Source organism: Nannobrachium achirus, assembly GCF_963921795.1.
Source record: "Nannobrachium achirus genome assembly, chromosome: 9".
Taxonomy (NCBI): domain Eukaryota; kingdom Metazoa; phylum Chordata; class Actinopteri; order Myctophiformes; family Myctophidae; genus Nannobrachium; species Nannobrachium achirus.
The window spans coordinates 46,498,342-46,525,669 of record NC_137818.1 but is presented as its reverse complement, the minus strand read 5'-3'; the positions used below and the strand labels follow the sequence as shown (position 1 = coordinate 46,525,669).

The window sequence follows — 27,328 nt, the reverse complement described above, 5'->3', positions numbered from 1 at the left end:
GTGCCACCAATATTTCCTGCTCGAACTGCTTTATATTTTCTAATTCATGTTCATGAGCCCCTGAGTTGATAAACTCGGGGGCCTGGCCCAATAGATATTTTTCCAGAGCGCTGCCATGTAGCTGCGGTGGTGTTCGGCGAACAGCCGCACACACACATTGGTGCCACTTGACCCTAGCCTCGTAAACTGCCCTCTTCCGGAAAGCATTTAATTTACAGAAGTTGGTCGTTTACTACTAGGCTAGCTTGACACCGCAGTTGTCGGTCCATACTGTCAGACAGTAAAAACAGTATCAATACAGTCAGAGTGCAATAATACTGTATAAAAAACTAAGAAAACATAGTGTCAATTAGCCTACAGCAGTGGTGTAAAGTAACGTTAGTTACTAGTTACTTTGAAGGTTTTGATTATTATTATTATTATTATTATTCAAAAACATAGCCTACATTAACCAATTCAGCCCTATAAACATTTTGGCTCTTTGAAAATAAATAGCCAATCTACAAGCTACGTTGCGACACATTTTTTGAGCTTGTAGATCTGCTATTTAGGATAAGGATAAGGATTTTTACACATGTTAAACATTTGAAAACTTAACTTAAAATAATGAGTACTTTCTACTTTGGTACTTGAAGTACATTTTGATACCAATACTTTTGTACTTTTTATTTTTATTATCACGAAAAACAATGGCTTCCATTATAACACTGTAACTTTTCAGGAATAGAATGCCTGCCGTTTCTATTAGCTTAGATTCCCCATCGATGATGTCACTGCAGACAGGTTTCTGAAATGTCAACAGCCCTCCTATGAGACACAAAATAATGTTGCTATTTTATCATGAACATGATAGTGAGGACCTATTAGCCAATATGAAGATAGGTTGAAAATTGGTCAAGTCGTCCTTTAAGTATATTTAGAATTCAGGACTTGTAAGAGAGTATTTCTATATTGCAGTAGGCTATTGATACTTTTACTTGAGTAAAACATCTACCATTTCCATCACTGAATTACAGTATTATCATGAAAATGGACAGGACAGCAACGAGAAGCAGAACCTTGGTTCCATGTGTAAACTCAGTTGAACTTGAATCAACAACCCCCGGGGTTTACACAGTGCTGCAGGGTCCTGATGACAGCCTGCTATCTACAGCTAATGTAGCTTATGCTGCTAATGTGTTAACTAGCATGTAATCCAACAGGCTGCTGCACTTACATTATGACGACACTGTCTAAAATGTGTATGTAACACTAACCTTTTATCCACAACGTTACAAGGAGCACGACAATGTCACCAGAGCCTTCTCCATGAATTAGCTATATTCATTTAGCTGTTCAAACCATTTCAATTGCTTTTCCTTGCTGTAAACAGTCAGCCCATAGTTTCCTGATTCCCTGATGGTACACCGGGATTGGTGACCCATGGAAATCTACCACGCCATGAATAGTTGTTTTTTTCCTTTTGTATGTTGGGCAACTTCGTACACTGTCGTATGAATGTGGGAGGACGGTGCATCTTTTCAGCCGTCTCTCTCGACGGCGAATCTGGTGCAATGGTGTAACTGCAAATTCCAGAGTCACCGAATTCGATAGGTTGCCAATCTCGCTGTTACTTACACAGACAGCCCAGCACCTGACGTCATGTTGGACGAGCTGCTCTGACTTGAGTGCGAGTCATTCATTGGACAGCAGCCAGGCGCTGTTGTTAAGGCTGGGGTCTCGTTTGCGTTGACTTTTTAGCAGAGAAAGCCTGGTGACGCGAGGTTACACCGACTGTAAAAGAGCATGAATGATAACCTCATGTTTTTATACTGTGTATGATATTATTGTAGTGTTGTTGTTGTTGTTGTTGTTGTTGTTGTTGTTGTTGTTGTTGTTGTTGTTGTTGTTGTTGTTGTTGTTGTTATTTTAGCTTGGGCCTTCCTTGCTGTGTGTAACTTACTTTCCATTGCATTAATTAATTTATCTGTTTTGAACTCCATGTAAAGTTATGATTGCTTATGATTTAAGAAAATAAAAAGTCCAGACCAGGGGCATCAATCTGCCAAGGAGCCATGCCCCTCCTAGCTCTGCCCAGTTCTCACTCACTGCTCTAGATCAGTAATACCACCAGTGCAGGTGGTCCATCCTATTCTATTCCTATGAAGAAAACTCTTGTCTGTCCTTTCTTTTGTCTGTCCTCCATTCTCATCATTTTGTCTCCTCAGTGGGTTGACTGATCAGTGGACAGGGAAGGCAGCAAAAACTGTATTATAATGGGGAACCAGTCATTTTAGCTTTGGGTCTACTCTATGCAGAGGTTCTCAACCTTTTCTGGATCAGCTAGGGCCCACTTGAAAATCTTGAAAGTGTTTGGGCGGCCCTTCGATCTGACCAATGAAGTTAAGTAGATGGTGTTGGGTGATCAGAAGGGTGGAGCATGCATGCAGAAACATACCACAGGGCCCGGCCCATAACCATGGTCTATGGACAAGACGCGACCGAGTATTTCCCGGTGAATCTGTGTGCAACGGTGGGGGCTTGGGAGTGTGGGGGACACGCACCACTGACTATTGCTGATGATGGAGAGGTGATAGCTTAGCTTTTATGTATCATGTTATGTAATGTAATCTTGCCGATTTAGTAAGAGACTCGTCGCCAATTGCAAGATATTTAAACGTTATTTGGGGCCATGATGATATCCTTTTCTTCCCACAACTAGACTAAGGATTTATATTGTCTGTGTTTATTGTTTACAACCACAATTATTCACGTGATCGCGGTTCACTAGTTTTTAGTAGGCTATTAGTGTAGGCTTAGAAGCCTTTTCAGAAGTTAATTTAATGTTTTCCATTTAATGATTTCCTTTATCCTCATCTAATCTTGCGCTAATGCACACAACTGTTTTTGCCATGTTTTAAGGCCGTGTAGGCTTTTCAGAAGTTAATTTAATGTTTTCCATTAAATGATTTCCTTTATCGTCATCTTCCGCTAATGCACGCAACTGTTTTCGCCAGGTTTTAAGGTCTTATTTTAGTTGTTTCTCATAAGCTCGCAACCCTCCTTGCCCATCGGCCCCCACCTTTGCGCACAGATTCACCGGGAAATACTCGGTCGCGGACAAGACATGACTTGCTGCAACTGAGCACCGGTGCCACAGGGAGCATGTGTTTGGGGGCAATGCCCCTCAGATTGGACTTTGTGTCCCCCCATCCAGATTGGCTACTAGTACCAACAACATTTGAATGTTGAATATATTATTAACTAATATTATAAAAAATATGTTTCCAAATGAATTCATAGAATGTTGAAAAAAGAAAGAAAAAATACAGGCCTACAATTAGCACAGTAATAAGTGTTTACGCCATTCTGGCCCAGAACATCTGGGAGAGGCAGAGGTTATTGCTTCAGTCAGTGAGTGTAATGTGCCAAAATGAATGGCAGGCTCTGAACCAGAGCTAGGTTGACAACGGTTCACGATTAATATAATAGGCATAAGTCAGTGGCGGTACAATTCTAAACCGGGCCGTTAGGCAGAGCTCCCCCCCCCCCCCCCCCCCCCCCCCCAACTGACCATTGTATGCATTCACACAGTTGTTGCAGGAATCGACTTTTTGTTGGCAGCTGTCGATTTTACACAATCAACCAAAATACATTTGAAGGGAGGTCTCATGATAATGCTTTAAATGGGCCCGCTATACCTGCTGCGGACTGCAAAGTGTGTCCAAGTGAGTGCAGCGGCGGCTCCAGAGAATTGTGACTGGGGGGGCTATGGGGGAGCAGGCTTTTTTAGAGAAGGGGCTAATTAATTTTGGCAACAAACAATAATGAATATAGTACTAATATGACAAACAAGATTCACTCACTTGGGGTGTGGATAACTGGACAGATCGGATCATTGGCAGTTTCCAGCTCGAAATCTGAGGACTGTAGGTGACCGGATTGGGATTTTGTGAGGCTGAAGATGCTTTCCAGCATAAAAAGTATGATTGTATAGTATATGGTTTACATATAAGTCAGTCAATTGTCTTTCACATATTCATATATATTTTATTTATTTATTTCTTAAATAAATGAATAAAATCACAATTGAGTTTGTGGGGTGGGGGGGCTTAGGGGTTGCTAAGCCTTCACCAGGGGGGGCATAGAGGGGGCTAAAGCCCCCTCTATGCCCCCCCTGGAGCCGCTCACTGTGAGTGCTAAAAAAAGTGACGTGTCCAGGACCTTGGAGCTCAGAGCCCCCCACCTTCCCAGTCCCCAGCTTCCCCTGACGCTCTGCCACTGGCATGAGTGCTTTTTGCCTCCTGTGTTTACTCTGATAGCCTAATTTGATTGTTGTAATAATTACACAGTGCATCATTGTGCTTATGGGCTATGTGACATATTTGAGTAGTTGTTAGGCAATAGCCTATCTAGGGGTTTTTCTTTTTAATAAAGTAAACTTTACGTTACTGCCCTCCTGTGTTTACTTCAGGTAATCACAAACTTGAAAAAGTGTTCATACAGTATACTGTCATTTCAATGGCCATGAAATTCCCTCCAGGCATTTCACATTACAAGGTTGGGACAGACATGATGTCACAGTGACCTTGACCTTTGACCTTAAACCACCCACTTCCAGTTAGTTAAACTAGAAGCTTCGGGCGGCCCAGCGTCTAGTCGGCGACCTGGCCAACTCGGAACAATGTAAATAGGGAATGAATGCCCCGCCCTTTAATGCAAACCCCATTATACCTGTTTTCATAGGACCTGTTTTGACCATCTGTCTGCCTGTGTCCATTTATGCCCATATATGGAGATATCTGTATCTGTCTGTCTGTCGGCGTCCATTTTATGTCCATATAGAGATCACTGCAGTTATAGTTCTGGGTCCATTATATGCCCATATATGGAGATATCTGTCTATCTGCGTCCATTTTATGCCCATATATGGAGATCTCTGTATCTGTCTGTCTGTGTCCCTTTTATGCCCGTATATGGAGAACTTTGTGATTCTGCGTCCATTGTATGCCCATATATGCCATATATGGAGATATCTGTTTATCTGCGTCCATTTTATGCCCATATATGAGATCTCTGTCGCTTTTTCAAACAGATGGTCAAAACGGGTCCTATGACAATAGGTATAATGGGGTTTGCATTAAAGGGGGAACCGGCACTGTGTCTGCAACACAGTCGGAGGCACAGACAGATACAGAGATCTCCATAATGGGAATAAAGGGACACAGACAAACAGATGGAGGAGGAGACAAACTTAATGCAAACCCCATTATACCTGTTGTCATAGGACCCGTTTTGACCATCTGTTTGCCTGTGTCCATTTATGCCATATATGGAGATATCTGTATCTGTCTGTCTGCGTCCACTTTATGCCCATATATGGAGATCTTTGACCATCTGTTTGCCTGTGTCCATTTATGCCCATTTATGGAGATATCTGTATCTGTCTGTCTGCATCCATTTTATGCCCATATATGGAGATCTATGCAGACACAGTGTCAGTTCCGGAAAATCCTGATGTCAGACATCAGAATCCGAACCTTTCGTGCTGGTTACAGAAAATCGTGTATCGGGTCGGGTCGAGGCCGAGCACTGCACTACCTGCTGCGGTGGGGAACGCGCGTGCCGAATTTGAAATAGGGAATGAATGCCCCACCCTTTAATGCAAACCCCATGAATGCCCCACCCTTTAATGCAAACCCCAATATACCTGTTGTCATAGGACCCGTTTTGACCATCTGTTTGTCTTTGTCCACTTATGCCCATATATGAAGATCTCTGGACACACAGTACCGGTTGTGGAAAACTCTGATGTCAGACATCAGCTCCGCATACAGGCATTCATTTTATCCCATATATGGAGAACGCGCGTGCCGGTGGGACGAACGGTTCTCGAGATACGCGGATTACATACATACATACACACTCACAGAGATTTTTTGTTGACTCATGTGGCGTACGTGATGTCAGAGCCTTTTATGAGGTGATGTCACAAATCTCACAATGAGTCAGCGCTTGCACCGATTTCAGTTCTCAGTCTTATGCCCATATACGGAGATATCTGTCGGGTCGAGGCAAGATGCACATATATGGAGTTCTCAGTATACGGAGATATCTGTCGGGTCTAGGGTCTGTGTCCCTTTTATGCCTATATACGGAGATATCTGTCTATGTATGCCCATATACTGTATGGAGATCTCTGTATCTGCCCATATGCCCATATATGGAGTTCTCAGTCTTATGCCCATATACGGAGATATCTGTCGGGTCGAGGCAAGGCCCGGCACTGCAGTGATGTCACAATGAGTCAGCGCTTGCGCCCGGCACTGCAGTGATGTCACAATGACCGATTTTGCGCCGATTTCCTCCGGAACAGCCTGATGTCAACAATCAGCCCCGCATAAGGAGATTCCGAACGTTTCGCGCCGGTTAGGGAAAACCGCGCGTCGGGACGGGTCGAGGCCCGGCACTGCACTCCGTGCCGCGGCGGGGAGCGCGCGTGCCGAATCTGAAGCCGGTGGGACGAACGGTTCTCGAGATACACGGATTACAAACACACACGCAGAGACTTCTCGCACCCATATACGGAGATATCTATCGGGTCGAGGCAAGGCCCGGCACTGCAGTGATGTCACAATGAGTCAGCGCTTGCGCCCGGCACTGCAGTGATGTCACAATGACCGATTTTGCACCGATTTCCTCCGGAACAGCCTGATGTCAACAATCAGCCCCGCATAAGGAGATTCCGAACGTTTCGCGCCGGTTAGGGAAAACCGCGCGTCGGGTCGGGTCGAGGCCCGGCACTGCACTCCGTGCCGCGGCGGGGAGCGCGCGTGCCGAATCTGAAGCCGGTGGGACGAACGGTTCTCGAGATACGCGGATTACAAACACACAAGCAGAGACTTCTCGCATTTATAGATAGATGTCCATAGGCAACACAATATTGTATTCGGTCTGAGATTTCTTTTCCCAGCAAAGTGAACCTGTGTTTTGTCAACTGTCTGAGTAATGTTATCTGTGTTGAGTGGCTGCACAACAGAAAAGTGCACAATATACAGTATAATATAAACGTTAAGACAGAATTCATTTCCCAGCGGATTCGCCTCTTGGCAACCACACTTGCATCTTTCTAGTTGTGGGCTTGCTGAAATGTGAGACTAGTATGTTCTACCAAAACTTTATATACCAAGTTTATTCTCCACAAAAATATGACCGACAGTACAAAGGCAAGGCCTTTAGCCAATGAGGGAGCAGCGTTCTTGGTGACATCACCACCAACAAGTGCGACCCGATATAACAACAACACCCACATGAAATCTTTTGTAGTATGTTTTCCCAAATCTTTATATAGGGGATCTGAGGGATTAATGTAGGAGAAGTTATATTGGGGTGCCCGTTGGGTAGATCTTTGTGCCCATACATGTTGTTCCATGCAAGCCCACACTGTTTCGTAGGAACAGTATTTCTAGTTATAATAATAAAATACACTAATCGTATATTAAAATTGGCATATGGGAGGACAGGCGGGCGGTTGGACCACGCCATCACACTCATGTCACCATGACTCAGCCATAACCATATAAGGAGTTCCCAAAACAGATATGCCCAAATATGGAGTGTGTTGTCTAACGTCAATGTGTCATCATGGCATCAGGCACAAACAAAGCACTGAGCTCCATATATGCCCATTATGGCCATATACTAATGACATCAGGGATCTCTATTTATGCCCATAAAGGACTGACTGATACAGAGATCGCTGTATATGGCCATATCAGTCTGATCAGCGGTGCAAGGTAAAGCGCAACGTATTCGCTACATGGCCCAAAAGCCTAGTTAGTATTCAGGTGCTTCCTTGTAAGAAATTGGTGCTGATAGGTCCACTTGTTTGCAAGATTAGCCTCGACACACAGATCAACAGACAAAAACATAATCTCAGTCTATGACATCACTGACGTTTGCGGATCTCCATCTATGGACAAGGATTTCAACCAATCAGCTTGGGGAGTTGGTTGTATTTCTATGTGGCTGGTGGCTCTGACATGATTATGTGTTTAATTAAAGGGCTTGTCCTGTTCAATGATTTTGCATTCTTCTCATCTATTTGTTCGTACCGCATGTAAAGCGGGGATCACACTGATGTCATGTGGAGATAGATGTATTAGGTGTACTGGTAACAGTTAAATGATTGTTATACCTCTCACAACTAACTGAGGATCAGCTTTTAATAACAAGCAGGGACCAGTGGGATCATGCCGGGGTTCAAGGCTGAACTCATAGACTACTTGGAGGGAAGAGTCACATTTGAGGAGTTTGACAAAAGGAGAGAAGGAGAGACAACGGAATCAGCAAGACTGTCTTCAGGTGACGATGCGGAGGAGGCTAATGCTCAGCCCACAACCTCTGGACGAAGCCTTAGGAAGATGGGGAATGTAGAGGAGGAAGTCAACCCTATGATCCAGCAGATATTTGCCTCCATGTTCGAAGACAGAGCACAGCAGCCGCCTTCAGAAGAGGAAGAGGATGACGACGAGTCTGACATTCTGAGCTACATTGATGATGAAAAAGACAAGGATTATCATGTGAAGGAGGTGGCATGTGGTGGGAAGAGGAGAGATGGACGATACAGGAGAAAGAAGGTGAAGGATGAGGAGGAAGAGGAGATGGAAATGGAGATGGAGGAGCCAAGTGCGGCGGATGTGTTGGCCCTGGAAATGGACTTGAACCGCAAGAGCAGAAAGATGGAGCGTCGGCATCACAGCAAGCTGTCCCAGGCTCTGCGGGGCCTGATGGGGGAAGCCAACATCTGTTATGCCAGAGGAGAGAAGGACAATGCCATCCTGATGTGCATGGAGATCATCAGGCAGGCTCCTCTGGCCTACGAGCCCTACTCAACCCTGGCCACAATCTATGAAGACAATGAGGACTTGGACAAGGCGCTGCAGTTTGGGCTGATTGCAGCTCACCTCAACCCCTCAGACTGCGAGGAGTGGGCGAAACTGGCAGAGATGTCTCTGGAGCAAGGGAACACACAGCAGGCTGTGGTCTGCTACACCAAGGCCATCAAGTACGACCCCACCAATGTGCGCTTCCTGTGGGAGCGCTCCAGCCTCTACATGCAGCTTGGAGAGCACAAGCAGTGCATGGATGGCTACCGTCGCATCCTGTCACTGTTACCAATAGAGGACGGACAGCAATTCATCCAGCTATCCAAAGACTTGGCCAAGAGGTACTATGAGAGTAACGACCTGCCCTCTGCCCTGGACGTGATGGAGGATGCTTTATACAAACACCCTGACCTCGTCACTGATGAGCTAATCAACATGGCTGCCGAGCTGTTTATCGCCAACCACCAACACAGCAAAGCCATGCAGATTCTGGTCCAGTTCTGTGGTATAGTGTTGGTGAGGGATGAAAGTAGCTGGATGGAGCTGGTGACTATGAAGGAAGAGAGAGATAAGAAGGAGGCTATGGAGTCGACGACAGAAGTCGTAACAGAAGAGCTTGGAGAAATAAGGGGGTTGGAGATACCAGACTCTGTGCCGGTGGACCTCAGGGCCAAACTAATGGTCTGTCTCATACACAAGCACATCTTCAAACCCCTGGAAGCACTGCTGACAGGGTTAATGGAGCAGACTCCAGAGCATGTAGGAGATTTGTATCTGGACGTAGCAGAAGCTTTTCTGGAGGAGGGCCAGTATAGCTCAGCCCTGCCGCTCCTCTCTGCCCTGGTCACGTTTCCCAAATACAACCTGGCTGTGGTCTGGCTTAGACACGCAGAGTGTTTTAAGGCGTTAGGTCATATTGAGACAGCAGCAGAGAGCTACAGCAAGGTAGTGCAGATGGCCCCGCAGCACCTTGAAGCCCGTCTCTGCCTGTCTACACTGCAGCAGCACCTGGGCCAACCAGATAATGCTCTGAAGGCTCTGGAACCCATGTATGACCCTGGCACACTGGCCCAGGACTCCTCAGCCACTCAACAGGAGCTGAAGTTGCTACTTCAACGCTCCACTCTGCTGCAGACTCTGGGCAAAGTACAGGAACACATAGATACCATGCTCATCATGTTGGCCATGCTACTGAAGGTAGCCATGCAGCGTGCCCAAGTGTGTGTGCAGTTAATGTCCGATTCAGGTGAACATCACCTGGAGCTGGTTAGGATCAAGACTGTGTCGCCAGACGTCAATGACCAGGAAGCCGCTTATCAGAACATCATGGGTAAGACCAGTATACTGTCCAGGGAGGATTGGTGGCAGCTGGTGGTGTGCTGTTTGTCTACGCTATGTGAGGCGAAGCGCTACAGAGAGGCTGAGCTGCTGGTCGACTCATCCATGGAGTTTGTATGTTTTTACGAGAACAAAGCCAAGAGGAAAGAGCTGGAGTTATTTGGCCTGTCAGCCACCTTCCTTGACCAAAATTACCGCCAGGCGTATGACTACATCAGGTTGATGCTGATCGACAATGTGGAATGCCCTCAGCTCTGGAACATTTTCAATCAGGTGACGTTGCATTCTCAAGACCAGCGTCATCACCGCTTCTGTCTGCGGCTGATGTTGAAGAACCCAGACAACCTGGCCTTGTGTGTCCTCTGTGGACACAATGCCCTGGTGTCTGGCAGCTTCAAGCTGGCTCTGGGTCAGTACGTGCAGGCCTTCCGCACGCACCCCAAAAACCCTCTCCACAGCCTGTTTGTGGGCCTCACCTTCTTCCACATGGCTTCACAGGCGTTTGTTGCCAAACGACATGCACTGCTAGCGCAGGGCTTCTCCTTCCTGTGGCGCTACGTGGAGTTACGCGGAGAATGCCAGGAGAGCATGTACAACCTGGCCAGAGCCCTGCATCAAATGGGCATAGTGCACCTGGCTATACACTACTACCAGAAGGCCCTGAGTCTACCTGCACCCACACTGGAGGGTATCTCTCATGACCAGGTGGATTTGAAGAGGGAGATTGCTTTCAACTTGTCCCTCATCTACCAGGCCAGCGGCAACACAGAAATGGCCTGCCAACTTATCAGAACCCACTGCATCATATAATAGGCCTAAGTAAACAAATATTGTGTAATTACGCATTATTAATAGTCGCACAGTTATATGTCATATCGATGGCCAAAGCGCAAAACCTCCTATCTGCAAATTTCATGATTTTTGGATTTCACTTGAAACTAGAAATACTGTTCCTTCGAAACAGTGTGGGCTCGATTCCAACCCAAAACAATAATAGTAAAAGTGTCAAGTTCCCAGGCAATGCTCTCTTTCATTTTACTGACGTAAAATGGTAATGCAAATACAATGTAGACAAGCAGTGTTATTACATGAACTTAAAGGACCAGGTCACCTTTGGGACAACCAGATCTTATTTTATTGTTGTGTGGGGACACGATCAACACAATGTTGAGTTATTTTTTGTGTTCAATCTGTGTTTTTAGATATTTTAGTATTTCAGTATGCTACAACTGGTCATATGATGCATTTTGCATCATATGATGCATGAGATGATGCAATATCATGCTACAAAGCATCATATGACCAGTTGTAGCATGCTGAAATAATAAAATATCTAAAAACACAGATTGAACACAAGAAATTACAGGATTGTGTTGATCGTGTCCCACACAACAATAAAATAAGATCTGGTTGTCCCAGAGGTGACCTGGTCCTTTAAAGGTATGGACAATTAAATCAAAATAAAATTAAAATATAATGTGGACGGGTAACCAACAACAAAAGTTCGAGACCAGTAGCATGTTGGGAACTGAAGTTATGGCTGTTTAAAGCCTGGGAAGAAAGATGGGGAACCTGTGTGTGTGTGTGTGTGTGTGTGTGTGTGTGTGTGTGTGTGTGTGTGTGTGTGTGTGTGTGTGTGTGTGTGTGTGTGTGTGTGTGTGTGTGTGTGTGTCCTAGGGGTCCCTGAACTACACTTTGCAAACCAGCAAACCACATCAAAGTAATAGTACGCAGATGGTCCTAATATTGACAAGCTTTTTAAAAACAGCAGATCTACAAGATCACAACATGTCGCAATGTCACATTGTAGATCAGCTTCTACGTGATTCATCTACCGTATGTTTTGTATTAATAATAAAATCTGCAAAGTAACAAGTAACTAAAGCTGCCAAATGCAATTGCAGTGGAGTATAAGTAACAAAAGTGTAAAGTAAAAGTTGGTATACAGTACGGGACATGCTGATCCAAATGCATATGGGATATACTAGGATTCAAATGCAGACAGGCTGAAATTCATGGCTTTTAAAGTGTTTGGGGTGTGGTTTTGCCAGGTGGGTCCACTTCGGTTGATCGTCTGATTTGGAAATGCATTGGTTGTGATATCTCCCTGACAACCAACAACAACCACACAGAGTGCCCCTGCGGGTTCTAGGATATATACTGTAAAGCCCATCGCCCGGGAACCTTATTCTTTTTAAGTTAAATTTCTAAAACACTACAAAACATGTGTCAAAGACAAATACAAGCAAACGTCTCCACAGTAACACAGTAACAGTTGTTTGTGTGTCAGTGTGTGTGTATGCGTGTGTGTGTGTGTGCGTGTGTGCGTGCGTGCGTGCGTGCGTGTTAATAATAATTATTATTATTAATAATAAAATCTGCTAAATAAAAAGTAACTGAAGCTGTCAAATGCTGTATTTATAGTAGAGTATAAGTAACAAAAATGGAAATTAGAGTAAAAGTACCTAAAAATTGTACTGTAGGTACAAGTACTTGTTTGTATATACTTGAGTAAATGTACTTGGTTACTTTGCAGCACCACTAGCCTTACATTAAGACGTCTCTGCCGAGACTTTCGCATTGTCACTGCAGGGCCGACTTATGTAAGGCTACATCACCACAGAACAGCCAATGACAGCCAAGCCTTTAATCACAGCTGTGTCAATCAGTAGAGTGGAGAGGGACATTTATTTATAGTTTTAACTATAACTATAGTTTTATACATCACACAGCTTAGACATTTGGATCAAATCAGACAGCAGACCTGTGTGAACGCATTGATATAAATAGCATATCTGAAGTGTGAATATTGCAGCCACAGCGACTTAATATAAACATGGGTCCCTTTCCTCTGTCTCACTCTCTCCCCACTCACTAAACCCATTGGAAATGCATTGGGTGCTTAAAGTTAAACATTTTTATTTTTTTATAATTAAACTACAAAACATTTCAAAACCAAAAGTACAAGCACACGTGTCCTCAGTAAGCTGAACACATAAAAATTTGAATGGTGTCGAAAGGTGTAAGCGTTTAGGAGATGAATCGCGCCAAAGTTTTGAGGATACTGACTAGTATAGTATAGAAATAAATAATGAAGATAACATACGTGTGCTCGCCTTCCAGGCGAGCCCACAATGAGGACAACAGGCTATGCTGCACATGGTTAGTCTGTCTGCAACATCGTTCTGCCCCCCCTCAAAGGTTTTAATGTTGAACACACATTTTCTTTTTCATTTTCCCAACAAAGTGAATTTTTCAGATAGGAGGTTTTGCGTTTTGGCCATCGATATGTCATTGTGGGCTCGCCTGGAAGGCGAGCACACGTATGTTATCTTCATTATTTATTTATTTCTATATTTATATACTAGTCAGTATCTCCTCAAAACTTTGGCGCGCTTCATCTCTTAAACGCTTACACCTTTCAACACCATTCAAATTTTTATGTGTTCAGCTTACTGAGGACACGTGTGCTTGTACTTTTGGTTTTGAAATGTTTTGTAGTATAAATATAAAAAAATAAAAATGTTTAACTTTAAGCACCCAATGCATTTCCAATGGGTTTAGTGAGTGGGGACAGAGTGGAGAGAAGGATAATAGACCCATGTTTATGTTAAGGCGCTGTGGCTGCAGTGTTCACACTTCAGATATGCTATCTATATCATTGCGTTCACACAGGTCTGCTCTCTGATTTGATCCAAATGTCTAAGCTGTGTGATGTATAAAACTATAGTTATAGTTAAAACTATAAATAAATGTCCCTCTCCACTCTACTGATTACACAGCTGTGATCAAGAATCAAGTCCGGGCGATGGGATGTAAATCCCATAGCCATATATCCTAGAGCCCGCAGGGACAGTCAGCCATATTAGTGGTTGTTGTTGGTTGTCAGGGAGATATCAAAACCAATGCATTTCCAAGTCAGATCCACAAACACAATAAAAGCCATGCTCCACTCCTCAGTCTGGAGTGGCCACATAGAAGAACGCCTTGGTTATAGACATAGTGGAGGACAGATGTGATCTGGGATTGTTAGCCTACAGTATATGCACTCAATATACTCCACTACAGTTGGAGTCCATTTGACAGTTGCTGGTTCCCAAACACAGAATCAAAAATGTAGATCTAGAACACATAGAATATGTACAGTACAGTAAGGTTCAGTAGAGTACAGTAAAAGTACAGTAAGGTTCAGTAGAGTACAGTAAAGTACAGTAAGGTACAGAAAGGTACAGTACAGAAAGGTACAGTAGAGTACAGTACAGTAAGGTACAGTAAAGTACAATACAGTACAGTAAGGTACAGTAGAGTACAGTAAAGTACAATAAAGTACAGTAAAGTAGAATAAAGTACAGTAAGGTACAGTGGAGTACAGTAAAGTACAGTAGAGTACAGTAAAGTACAGTATAGTAAGGTACAGTAGAGTACAGTACAGTAAGGTACAGTACGGTACAGTAGAGTACAGTATAGTATAGTACAGTAAGGTACAGTACAGTACAGTAAGGTACAGTAGAGTACAGTACAGTAAGGTACAGTAGAGTACAGTAAAGTACAGTAAGTTACAGTAGAATACAGTAAAGTACAGTACAGTAGAGTACAGTAAAGTACAGTAAGTTACAGTACAGTACAGTACAGTACAGTACAGTAAGGTGCAGTACAGTATAGTAAGGTACAGTACAATACTGTAAGGTACTGTACCTTACAGTACCTTAAAGTATCCTATTTGTTGGGTTGGAATCGAGCCCACACTGTTTCGAAGGAACAGTATTTCTAGTTGAAGAATGTAATTTCTTGAAATAAATAAAATATAGGCCTACATCTTGTTCAGTGTTAACTAAAATGCACTTTCATTGTGTGGGATGTGGTGAGAATCGAGAGAACTTTAATGCCATGTTTTAAAAGTGTTGATTAATTAAATTGTATTAGGTTGAAAATGTATGATGGCTCATTCACACAGTTGTATTCAAAGTGTTATGATTGTGGTGTGTGTGTGTGTGTGTGTGTGTGTGTGTGTGTGTGTGTGTGTGTGTGTGTGTGTGTGTGTGTGTGTGTGTCCGCAGTTAATCTTGAAAACTACTAGGCTGATCAGTGTCTTGTGCATGCTGCCAGCAGCTCAAGGACCTCAATTTCAGAATATTTATATTCAAATTAATCAATGACAATGCTATTTATTTGCATGAATAACCTCAGAGCAGGCTATGGAGTGGAAGTAGCCAATTGGCCGCAAACTGTTCGTCTGGCATATGAGATCTCAGTCAATTCATTCCTGTCCCTCCAGCTGCAACTATATTGAAACATTAATCTAGTCCAATATCTTGGTGAGTCCAACATTGTTCAAGTAGATAGTTGTTCTTATTGAGGTTTCTAAAGACTGCAACAAGCAAGGGGGAGAGAGAGACCAAGACACACAAAAACCCACACACACAGTGTTCTGTCTCTTCATCAGATATAGTAGTATAATATACCAATATACTTTTGTATGTTTGGCAACATACACCTAAATTATGAGTTAATCTGTGCACATTCACCTGAGTCCAGGGCCAAGATATCATAAGTCAGAGATAAAGATTGAGAGAGGTTGCCAATGGAAATGTATAAACACAGTTCAAATAGGTTTGTCAATTGTAGGACAATTGTAATGTACATTGTTTGGAGAGTTAGCAACAACATAAGAATATTATGCTGCCCGCTTAAAGCTATACTGTGTAAGTTGCTCAACTAGTGGTCAGTAGCGGTATTGCTTTTTTCGGCCGTTTTTCGGCCGGAGTCGTCGCGGACCACCGCCGCGGACCACCGGAGCGGCGCCGCAAACCACCGCGACCGATAGTAATCCGTGGAGGCGGGGTAGAACGCATGGTAGAACGTAATTTTCTGGCCAGGATTTGTGGATTAAGAGGTTAAAATCCTTCACCATGGTAAACACTGTAGCCAAGCGGAGGCGCTTCCTGGAGACCAGAGAAGATAAGCTGTGATTGGCCGGTAGTGTACCATGTGTGCATGATCGGCGATGTGATTGGGCAACGTATACACAACGTATACAGATGATGCAGATTACGTCATTTTGGCGTGAAATCCCACCCCTGTCACTGCTAAGAAGAAAACATATAAAGAGAAGGCTTCAGAAGCTGAAAATAACGGAGTGGGTGTTCTAAAACTTTAGCGATTTAACAGTTAGGACAATTTTAAGATTTGTTTTATAAAAAAAGTTACATGGTACAACTTTAAATTTGCTTCTCTTTTGATAATTTACAAGATCATCAAATAGTTGGATTTGTCTCAACTTTACGCTGCGTAAAGGTGAGTCAAACCCAACTATTTGATGATCTCCCCGCCTGAAACTGTGTATAGGAATGTGGCCTGCATCCACAAAACTGAATGATGAGAGCAAACAAACCCAACTCGCTCTACGTACAATATAGCTTATCAATGGTGCCTACTAATATACTGGGTGACTTCTGGGTGGATTCTAGAGCACAAAAGTGCAATCTATATCAATACTAAGCAGTGTTGCCAGATGGGAAATGTTGAATTTTTGTGCCGGAAGCTTCAAATTATCGTATTTGAAAGAAAACTATCGTACACAGCCAAAAAATAGAAATCATACATGTAAATAAGTAATTTCACAAAAAGATGCGTATTTAGTGTAAGAAACAACCTTGTTTCAGACTGCTATGTGACAAAAACACATCACATATGCTGCGTGGGGGCAGGCAACGTGCTGGAGCTTATGGTCAGTTCCCAAATGTCTGTTAACACACAGACCTACATAAAAATCCAAGCGGTGCCTAAAACTTGTGTTTTAGACCATGTTGGCAGAGGAATTAATAAAGAAACTGGATCCTTTTCTCATGCACCGGCATAACGTGGATTTAGTCACATTTAGCTTTCAAAAAATGCTGAATGCAGACTTTTCCTGTGTCAAAAATGCCTACACAATTCACCTTTTTGGATTTGGGAACCTGAATATTACAAATAAAAGCCTGAACTGGACAGGAAAGACGCGCCCGGTGTTTTTAATGCCTTCAAGTACAGATCGACCGATTTCCTGACTTATTTTGAGAAGCCAAGCCAGATCCAGAATCAGCAGCCACGGAATTTAGTAAATTCAAGCTAATTATCTTACATTTGGCCATTTTTGGAATTATTGATCGTACAGAGGGTCAAATCTACCCATTGACGTAACAGAAACAAACTGATTTTAACAGTGAATACGAAAGTTTATTTGACTTGAACGTAATTACAAGGATACATGTCGCAACATTCTAACTTCAGTGGTAAACCCAGTGGAATGACACTCAACACATCAAGTCATCTCAAACTGCTTTTTATTACATCTTAAATAACAGTACATTTTAATATAGTTTCTATCTTGCATCCAGCTTTCGGTTGTACACTGACTGACTTTAAAATTAAATACAAAAGGTGAAAAGGGAAGAGTAGGGGTGCAGAGCTCTACAGTTATTTTATGGAGAAAGAGAAAAAGGAAAAGGGAATTTAATTATGTTTTTTTTTTTTATGTTTTTTTAAATGTTTTAATTTGTTTTGCCAACTCCAGGCCTAACGCACAATTACAGCACATCGTTTTGTACAGAATGTCGCAGAGAAAAAACAGAATGGAAAAAAAAAATGCCACTACTGCTAAAGAAAGAGCGTCTCTTGTTTACGAGAATGGAACAACAGAAAATCCTGCCATTCAGATGCTGCAAGTTTTTTTTTTCCATTTTTTTTATTTATTAAAGGACAGAAAAAAAACCTGTTCGTTATAAAATGCTTTTTTTCTTCGTAAGTGGAATTTGTTTGCTACAGAAGGAATGAAAATTTGTTCCATTTGAGTTTGTTGTGTATGCTAGTGTAAATGTACGCGTGTATGCTTGTATGTACGTGTATACATCTCAAATGTTTATATTACAGCTCAATTTGTGGAGTCCCTCCCAAGTATGGACCAAGGAACCGTTTACGTAGCGGTGTTTGCTTCTCAAGTGCATAGCTTTGACATTTCAATTGAATCATGTATGCACAGAGTAGCCCCAAGAAAGGAAAAAGAGGGGGGGAAAAAGAAGGAAAACCCGATATAAATACCATTGTAATGATATATTCAACAGGTTATTTTCTTAAAGAAAAACATCAAAGGACTTAATTCCATATGCACCTTTTAAGCAATTCTACAGCATGCGATTCTAAGAGTTAACCCACCCATGGCAGACAACCAAAAATCTTTTTTTCCGTTTTTAACTTAAAAGTTTTTTTCAATATCATTATTTTCAAACATTGATTTATACAACATGTCATTCACAGAGTAGTTAACTGCATTTCCAAGCACAGAATGGGCACCTCTGTTGAAAACAGAAACCTCCGGAATGAAACCCGGGGGAATAAAGTGGAGGTACTCCCTACCCAACCAAAAAAAAAAAAAAAAAAAATTAATTCATCACATCAACGGTCCCAACCATGGTCAACAGAGAAGAAATTAAACAAAACATTTAAAGGACAGAAATCAAAGAAAATTAAAGAAATTATGACCTGATGGGTTAATCTTCATTTAATTATTCTAAATTGTCAGCAGACAAAAAAAAAAAAAAAAAGTGAAAGAATGGTTAAAATGTCTTGTTTTTCGTTTTAAAAACGAGCATTCGTTATCATAAACAGCATGTGCTTGGTTAGTTAACTTTTTTCTTTAAACATTACTCTATATATGCAAAGTTAAAATTTTTGTGCAAACAAAGATTTGTGGACTAGACGGGGGGGAAAAAACAAAAACAACCCAGAAAGAGTAAAAGGATTTGGGGGATTAAATGTACATAAGGGCCTGACCCCCAAATGTGGCTCAAGGACTCCCTGGCGAAGCTCAAAATTCTCTCCTCTTTTTTAAGTCTCCAGTGGATAAAGCTGAATTTTGGGAAAAAAAAAAAAAAAAAAAAACATGACTTGCCTTTTTCAAATGTCTAATTTGTTAATCTACCAAAAGGAATCAAAAAAAAAAAGTGTGGTAAAGATTACGAGATATACAACAAAAGCTTTTCCATATCCATTTTAAATGCGACTTCACTGATCTAGTTCCGAGAAAGAATAAAGAAAAATAAAATACAAAAATAAAACATGTGGCCAAAAATCTATCGAGTTAGATCACAAGACGGTGTAAAATAACCTTCGCTCAAAACAGAGTACTTAAGGATGTGTGACACATACATGTGCATGGCGGTGGTGACAGAGGTGGGGCTGAGGGGAGAGGAGTGAGTGTTCATATCTTTTTTTATTTTATTTACTACAATACCAGACGATTGTCCCAGGAGGAATGCTCTGTTCCATGTTCAAACCCACTGGATTCCTCTTTTTCTTTTAAGCTGAGTGATAGACAATTGTGCTCTTTTAAATGACAAGGAGAGAAAAGAGAATTTTTGCCATTGGCAGGTTGTTGTTTTTTTTTTTTTTGGGGGGGGGGGGGGGGGTTGAAGGGTTGGAGTCAGTATCGTGGGTGTTTTGAGGAGATTGGATATGCAATAAAAATCGAACGTTGTGATGTTGGAATGGTCTTCCACTGAAAGAAGTCTGAACGCCATCTGGAAAAAGAACAAGGGACAGACATTGGTAGAAGATCGCAAACAAAAAATGACCAGGAAAACTCGTTTTCAAGCAGGTGTTGCAAAAACCGAAGTAATCAAAAATGAAAGTTCTATTCCATGCAGTGGCGAGAGGGGTAAAGAGAAGACCAGTTCAAAACATCAGTGTCATCATCATGCCATAGGACAAAAGCTGTATTGTCAAGAGGAAATTGTGTTGATGGGTTTGGTTTGAAATTAGTTGAAAATATGTTTTAGATGTTCAACTTGACTGTTCATCAAGTATATATTAGCTTAAAGAAAACCTTGAACTATTCCACTGGTTCAATGACTAAAAGTCTCCATGCTGTTACAACCTTTTCATCCCCCAGATGGCAGCACAACCAAAAACACAGTTAGTAGACAGGCCTCACCATAGAGCAGCCCACTGCTTATTCAACTCCTCTAAGAAAGGCTGGCCAATATATTACTATGTTACATATTGTCACTGTCGGGCAGAACCCTTGTATATCCATATTGCTTTCTTTTCGTAAATGAATACCCTACAAGAGTGTCAAAAACTGTGGAAAGTTAAAGTTGTCCATTTCTTGAAGTAAGGTTTGTACATACATTTCCACACGACAATGACAATATTCTTACATGAAGATTTCTAAATCCAATATATTCAACTGTGTAGAATAATGCACCAAAATCTTTCCCCCTTAAAGGACCATTTCACATCTGGGAACCAACAACCAGATCTTATTTTATTGTTGTTTGGGACACAATCAACACAATCCTGAGTTATTTATAGTGTTCAATCTGTGTTTTTAGATATTTTAGTATTTCAGCACGCTACAAAGCATCATATGATGCAAAAATGCATCATCTGATTTAAGCATATAAAAATACATAAATCATGGAAGTATGTTGTTAATTAAGGAGTTCGAAAAATGTCAGTGATACCGAGAGATTGAACTTCAATAATTACTGTAATTCTCAAGTCCTAGTGATTGATGGGTGGGTGAAAGTTTGTGTGAGGAATAGGGCTGTCACAATTATTACATAATCGTCTAATCGCAATTACTTGAGGTAATCGCAATTATATTGCATAATTGTCAAAATCGTTTCCATGTTGAGAAATGTTAATATAGTTACAAACACTTTAAAAAAAATCGAACCTCTGTTCGAAGTGGAGCTGTGTGTGTGTGTGTGTGTGTGTGTGTGTGTGTGTGTGTGGGTGTCTGGCCTGGCCTGGCCTGAACAACAGCGCCCTCGTGTGGTCACAAAAGGTCCTGTAGGCTACAGACAGACAGACAGACAGACAGACACACAGACACGGCCACACACACGGCCACGTATAGGGAGCTTGTGTTCCACACAGCTCCAAAAAGTAGTGGAAATAGCAGATCTACAAGCTCACAACGCGTTGCGATGCGACGCGTTGTGAGCTTGTAGATCGGCTATTTCCACTATCATTGTTATTTTTTAAGTATAAAATTGTCAAATATGCCAGTAATTTCTTTGTAATATTTAAGTTATGTATCATGATTGCCATGTGCAACTTCAAAACCTACAAGCCAAACAGAAATGTAATTGTCAACGACAAAAACACAATTAAATCGCTGATCGCAATTATTTGAGTGACAAATAATCATCATTTAAAATGTCATAATCGTGACAGCCCTGTGTGAGGAATGCAGAGAGTGGTATCTTACCTTCAGACTCTTAGTTCCAGATCTTGAGGAAGCTGTCCCAGGACCCTGTTGCCACAGCCATGCCGTCATCAGTCACACCGCAGCAGCTCACACGGTTGTCATGCCCAGCCAGGACACCTGCACACAGAGAGAGAGAGAGAGAGAACAGAAGCTGTCAGATGCACCGTAAGGAAGATTCTGGGCAACCATCAGTGCTCGTAACACATTTAAAAACAGTTGCCGTCATCAGCCGTGATGGTGAGATAATCTTGTTCTCGACAATCGAGTTTGGATGATGAGGACAAAAAGGTGAGACGATACACCCAAGTTTGGCTGAAATACAAATAATGGGTTCAAATAAAAAAGGTATCTGCTCGGGTTTATGTTACGTACAGTACATGCTACGTTTCAAGCGATAGGTCCAGACCATACATAGTGCATGGTGTACATACCACTCCACCTCAGCAATCCCTCTACCAGGGGTCTAACGCATTGTGAAATGGGGATAGACTACCAAGCTCTGGCTGATACGGACAATAAGCCTCTGCATGCCTAAACTACCATTGATGACAAAATCTGCAATTATGCCTAAATTATTGCCAAATAAATATATACTAGGCCGGTGCCTAGTCACGATTGATGTCCAGTTGTGCAATACCCGTTACTGTATATCCGTCTGTCTGTGTCTCTTTCATGCCCATACATTATATGGAGATCTCTAATGACAAAATCTGCAATTATGTCTAAATTATTGCCAAATATAAATATACTAGACCGGTGGCCGCCTGTCTGTCTGTCTGTCTGTGTGTGTGTGTGTCCCTTTCATGACCATACATGCCCAATTGCCCATTATATGGAGATCTCTTATCTCCGTCTGTCTGGCTCTCTTTTATGCCCATACAGTATATGGTGTTCCGTGTCCAGGCCAGTCTAACGTCAGAGTACATACTAGTATGGTAGTTAGATAGTTAGATATAGATCTATGGATTTTGTGTGACATTACTTTTTGAGCACAGCGAAACGTCTGCTACTTCTACAGGCATGCTCAAGAACCACAGCATCCGGCAGGGGGACTGAGCATTGGTTAGACCTCCCGTCGGTCCGACCAGGTTAACCAGCGTCGGCAGGTTAGCATTCACCAGCGCCGGCAGGTTATCATTCACCAGCGTTAGTTTTACTGAGGTTAGGGTTAAGGTTAGGTTTAGATCAGGGGTGGGCAACTTAGATGATGGAGGGCCACTATATTTCCACATTCATTTCAGTGGGCCACATTGCATATTGCTACTGTCGAGCAAAAACCTCATCTCCAGTAAGAGTAGCAAAAAAAGTAGCCAATCTACAAGCTCAAAACACGTCACCTTAGGGGAATTTGTCCATTATTTGACCCATCCTAACTACTTAGAAGCAGTGAGCAGAAACTGCAGCGCTCTGGGACTAATCCAAATGTAGTGCCAGCCAGTGACTTGGTCAAGGTCACTCGCAGGAGTCCTAATAAGCTAATGCATGTCATTTGGTGTGGGAGCAGACCGGAGTACCCAAAATAAACAATGTATCCATGGGGAGAACATACAAATTCCACAGAGTAATGTCCCTCCTGCCAGGGATAGAACCTGGGACCTTCTTGCTGTGTAAAGCAGAGTAATGTCCCTCCTGCCAGGGATAGAACCTGGGACCTTCTTGCTGTGTAAAGCAAGTCTAACCACTTTGCTACCGTGCTGCCCTAACATGTTGCATTGCAACATGATGCGAGCGTGTAGACCTTCATTCAACAAGCCTATCAAACAGCCTAAATGTGTCTGTTCAGAATAAAGTTCACTCTGGGGGGTGGGACTTTTGCACATACATAAAAGTATCACTATGCAGAACTCAACACTCCATCACCTAAAATCACGTTTGCATTTTTCCCCCCCACATGAACTTCTCCATGTTTTGCGGAATGGGATGTTCAAAAAAAGGAAATACTGTAGTCTGTAGCTATACAGTAAGATGAACCCTACAGCCTTTTCTATGTAGCAATTATTCACCACCGGGGTAAGAAAAGATATCATGCTAGCAATGGTTAATATCCGTTTTGCGTGTTCTTGTCAGTTTGTTTTGAAATATTCATATTGTTTTACCTTTTATTTAGGTTAGGTTTTCAGTTCAGCTAAATAGATAGGATGAAAGAATGAATGCATGACAGCAGATACAACGGTAAATTCAATTACAATTCTATATTGTCAGTTTCACATAATTTTTTATTTCTTTTTTCTTTAGCTTTTATTTTAGTATTGGTTAATGATTTTTTTTTCTTGTTTAGTTTTAGTCAACTCTCATAACCCTGGTCTGCAGGTGGATCAGATACATCTGTAGATAATCGGATAATCTGGAAGCAGCCTGCCCCAGATGCGTCTCTCATCAGATCCACAACATACTATGCGGTCAATAGCTGTAAAGTATTCATGTCTTGGCAGGGGGCCCTTCCGCTCTTAGTGCAGGTGAGGCTGCGGGTGGGGGAGGCTGCAGTAGTCGTTCTACTGCACCTATTCTGCCTATCGGCCTTCTAAGAGAATCAATACATCAGATGCAACTCCAAGCTTGATTTGTGTTAAATGAATGGGTCATGTTTTTATTTTATGTTTTTAAGCCAAAGATATGAAAACAGAGACCAAGATTTTCAGCAGGAGGAAACCCTGGCCTGGGCTAGGGAAGAAAAAAAACCTTCCTGCCTGCTGCAATACAGCATATCACACGTCAAAACATTGCATTCTAAAAGCCCGCCCACTTTACTGTACATCTAGAGCAGGGGTCTTCAACGTTTTCAGGCCAAGAACCCCTTAGTTGAGAGAGATAGATGAAGCAGGGACCCCCACAACCATTTCAGAGATTCCATGTAGTTTCATTGTTTGACAGCACAATCATCAGTGTATTTTGGATTCATGTCAATTTGTGTTTTAAGATATTTAACCACTTGAACCGTCAATACTTAATAAACTTGACCTTTCACTATGTACTTGGTCTGCTCTTTTCCCCACTACACCAAATCTCTTTAGCAAAAATAGCGCGGCGAGGCGCTGTGAGCTTGTAGATCTGCTATTTTTGTCTAAAGTTATCAGAATAAGGACACTAGGGTTCAAGTGGTTAATATAAAAAAGGAGAAAAAAGTTTGGTAAAGTTTCTATCACACAAGGATTTGGGGGACCCCCTGTAGTAACTCTGAGGACCCCCTAGGGGTCCCGGACCCCCTGTTGAAGACCCTAGATGTACAGTAAAGTGAGCAGGCTTTTAGATTCCAGAGCAGGGACTCTAGGGTGAGCAAATAGCGATAGCCTCTGGCTGTAGCTCCCATATTGTAAAATGTCTCATAAAACAATACAAATAAAAACATAAAATAGCTGATCTACACACTCAAAATACTTTGCAGCTTGCATATCAACTTGCTTGCATGACCAATGACATGCCCAAAATATGGGCAACGGGTTGAAAGTGTTTAAAGTGGCACAATAATCTCTTTATTATTAAAAAAAGAAAAGATTGGCGTAGACAAGTATAGACAATCCAATGTCAAAATTTCAAGGCACATTTTATATGTTACGTAATTGGCATATTGGATAATGGGTGTGCACAAAGTACCGATATATACAAAATATAAAATCATTACTCCCCAATTGTTTGGACCAGTATGCCCAGTACTATAATAATTAGTGATTGTCGCAGAACCTCAAGACCACTGGTCAGTTAAGATATCACCTCCACTTCTAGATCAATTTGTATATCTCCATGAATAATTTACATGACCAAGCTTAACCAAGTGCCTCTCAGTGCTATACACCACACTCTCTCTGGGTGACTCCTCGGTGTGCACTAAACCTTCCCTAAACCTAAACCAGGTTTAGCGTAGTCACAGCAAAGTACATACCACTGATCAACGGCTAGTTCTAAAACAACACAAATAGCCAGGGGATAGAATGCTCCCGTTATGACCAGGAAAGACAGCGTACCATAAAAACACTATTCCACTCAAAGGACACCGCAGTTCATGGGGCGGTAACAGGAAAACTCGACCTAAAACACACTCGACCTCATTCGCACGACCGCGCGTTTCCCGACGGGTCTGTGGCCTTAAGCTAGATGCAGAATAGACCAAAATCAAATCTTTGCTTCTGGGGGTCCCTGGAACAAAATGTTTTGCAATGAGTGCCTTCCACCCTCTTGTTTTTACAGGTCGCTCCAATGAACTGCAGTGGCGAATGAGTTATCTTGCTTTTATTTATTTTTCTTCCTTGTTTAAAATTTTGATCCCATGATTTTGTAGCCCATTTTCACCCGGTGTCATTTATCTAATGTAATCCTGGGCGCTACACTCGCTCTGCCAACCTGGGGAGAGAATGCTTCCTTCTGTGCACGAGGAGTCCAAGTGACTTCTTTTCACCTGACAGGGGGGTGTTTCCCCGGTTGGACGTAGCACGTGGGAGGAACAGTTATTCCGACCAGTTCCTTTCCCCGGCTGGCCAGGGGGAGGCAGTATAGAGACCAGCATTACTGCAAGTTTTTTGTGAGGGTACCTACCCTAGGAGACACGGGGAGAACATGCAAACTCCACAAAGGGATAACATGCAAACTCACACAGAAAGGCCCTTTTGCCAACCCCAGCAATGAGCACTGATGATGCGGAGGAGAGAATACGCCCACAGCGTCCCCGGCGGGAATCGAACACAGGACCTTCTAGCTGTGAGGCGACAGCACTACTGACTACGCCAGCCTTTTCTATCTATATGGTTTGGCTCACCTGCACGGTCAGCCTTGAGGACGTCCCAGACGTTGCAGTTGAAGTCGTCGTATCCGGCCAGCAGCAGGCGGCCGCTCTTGGAGAATGAGACGGAGGTGATGCCGCAGATGATGTTGTCGTGTGAGTAGCACATCATCTCCTGGTCGGCGCGCAGGTCATACAGCCGGCAGGTGGCGTCGTCCGAGCCCGTGCAAAAAGCGTTGCCGTTGGGGAAGAACTGGAAAAGAGAGGTTGGTTGAAGAGAGATTAATTCTGACACTTCAAAATATCCATAATAGACAGAAAACACCATTTGAATTGGAAGTTTTAGAAAAGCATCTACAAAAAGAAACGTGTCACGTTCCAACGCTACATCACTAAACCTAATATCAATGTTGTGAATGATAATGCAATGCAATGTATGCGTCTACACATGGCGAGTAGGAGCTAGTGTCAAAAAGTGTAAAGACTTACGCCGATGGCATTGATGTCCGACTCGTGGCCAACGAAGGTCTGTCGGCACATTCCTTCTCTGACGTCCCACAACTTGGCGGACGCGTCGCATGCTCCCGACACGAAGAGCCTGTGGTCAGGCGCCAGAGCAAGGCTCATGACATCTCCGCTGTGGCCGGCGAATGTGGTTGTCTGAATGCCGGTCTCAATGTCCCACAGAGCACTGGGGGAGGGAGATTGGGACACCATCAGTGATATGGATGAATGGCATCAAGAGCACACACTATGAGCTTCTCCCATGCTGTTGAGGTCTTTTTTGAACAGTGCCAACCGCTCCTACGTCTGGCTCTGTGTGTAGGTCCCAATGTATGTATGAATGTCCGTATGAGCACGAGACTAACGCCATAGAAAGTACGCAGAAACCGACATCGCCACAGCTGATGTCACAAACAGAGCAGCCCATACAAGGAAATATGCATGTGTGTCATGTTTGATACCATTGTATCCTAGAAACGGTGGTCTTTCCATACCCTGATTTGTGTTTAATTCACAATGTGAAATCAGAAAAGCATCAGATAAGTTAAAAATAAAAGTATACAATATTTCTTAAAAGTAAGTAGAGAATTAGTAGAGATTAGAGAATTAACTAACTGTAGCACCACAAGCGAGTCCTGGCAGAGTAGACTACTTGGA

At 42.6% G+C, this 27,328-nt stretch overlaps 3 protein-coding genes across 3 annotated transcripts in view; 1 reads left to right on the top strand and 2 right to left on the bottom strand.

Annotated features, from left to right (window-relative positions):
* Positions 1–1,445, bottom strand: part of nadka (NAD kinase a) — a 30,633-nt gene extending 29,188 nt beyond the window's left edge. Inside the window, exon 1 of the mRNA XM_080733772.1 lies at positions 1,257–1,445. The gene's annotated coding sequence lies outside the window, so the exon portion shown is untranslated. The remainder of the gene's footprint in view (positions 1–1,256) is intronic.
* A 6,786-nt stretch (positions 1,446–8,231) lies between these two features.
* On the top strand, positions 8,232–11,015 carry LOC308290913 (general transcription factor 3C polypeptide 3-like; the record flags this gene model as incomplete). The annotated part of the gene is made up of 1 exon (XM_080732826.1): positions 8,232–11,015. The coding sequence occupies one exon, from the start codon at positions 8,232–8,234 to the stop codon at positions 11,013–11,015; it is 2,784 nt and encodes a 927-aa protein (XP_080588952.1).
* An 8,596-nt stretch (positions 11,016–19,611) lies between these two features.
* The window catches only part of LOC308292058 (guanine nucleotide-binding protein G(I)/G(S)/G(T) subunit beta-1-like), a 54,905-nt gene continuing 47,188 nt past the window's right edge, over positions 19,612–27,328 (bottom strand). Inside the window, exons 8-11 of the mRNA XM_080734285.1 lie at positions 26,657–26,858; positions 26,204–26,420; positions 21,457–21,573; positions 19,612–19,759 (exon numbers count right to left, since the gene is read on the bottom strand). Of these exons, the coding sequence (XP_080590411.1) occupies positions 21,467–21,573; positions 26,204–26,420; positions 26,657–26,858 (526 nt within the window). The 3' untranslated portion in view covers positions 19,612–19,759; positions 21,457–21,466. The remainder of the gene's footprint in view (positions 19,760–21,456; positions 21,574–26,203; positions 26,421–26,656; positions 26,859–27,328) is intronic.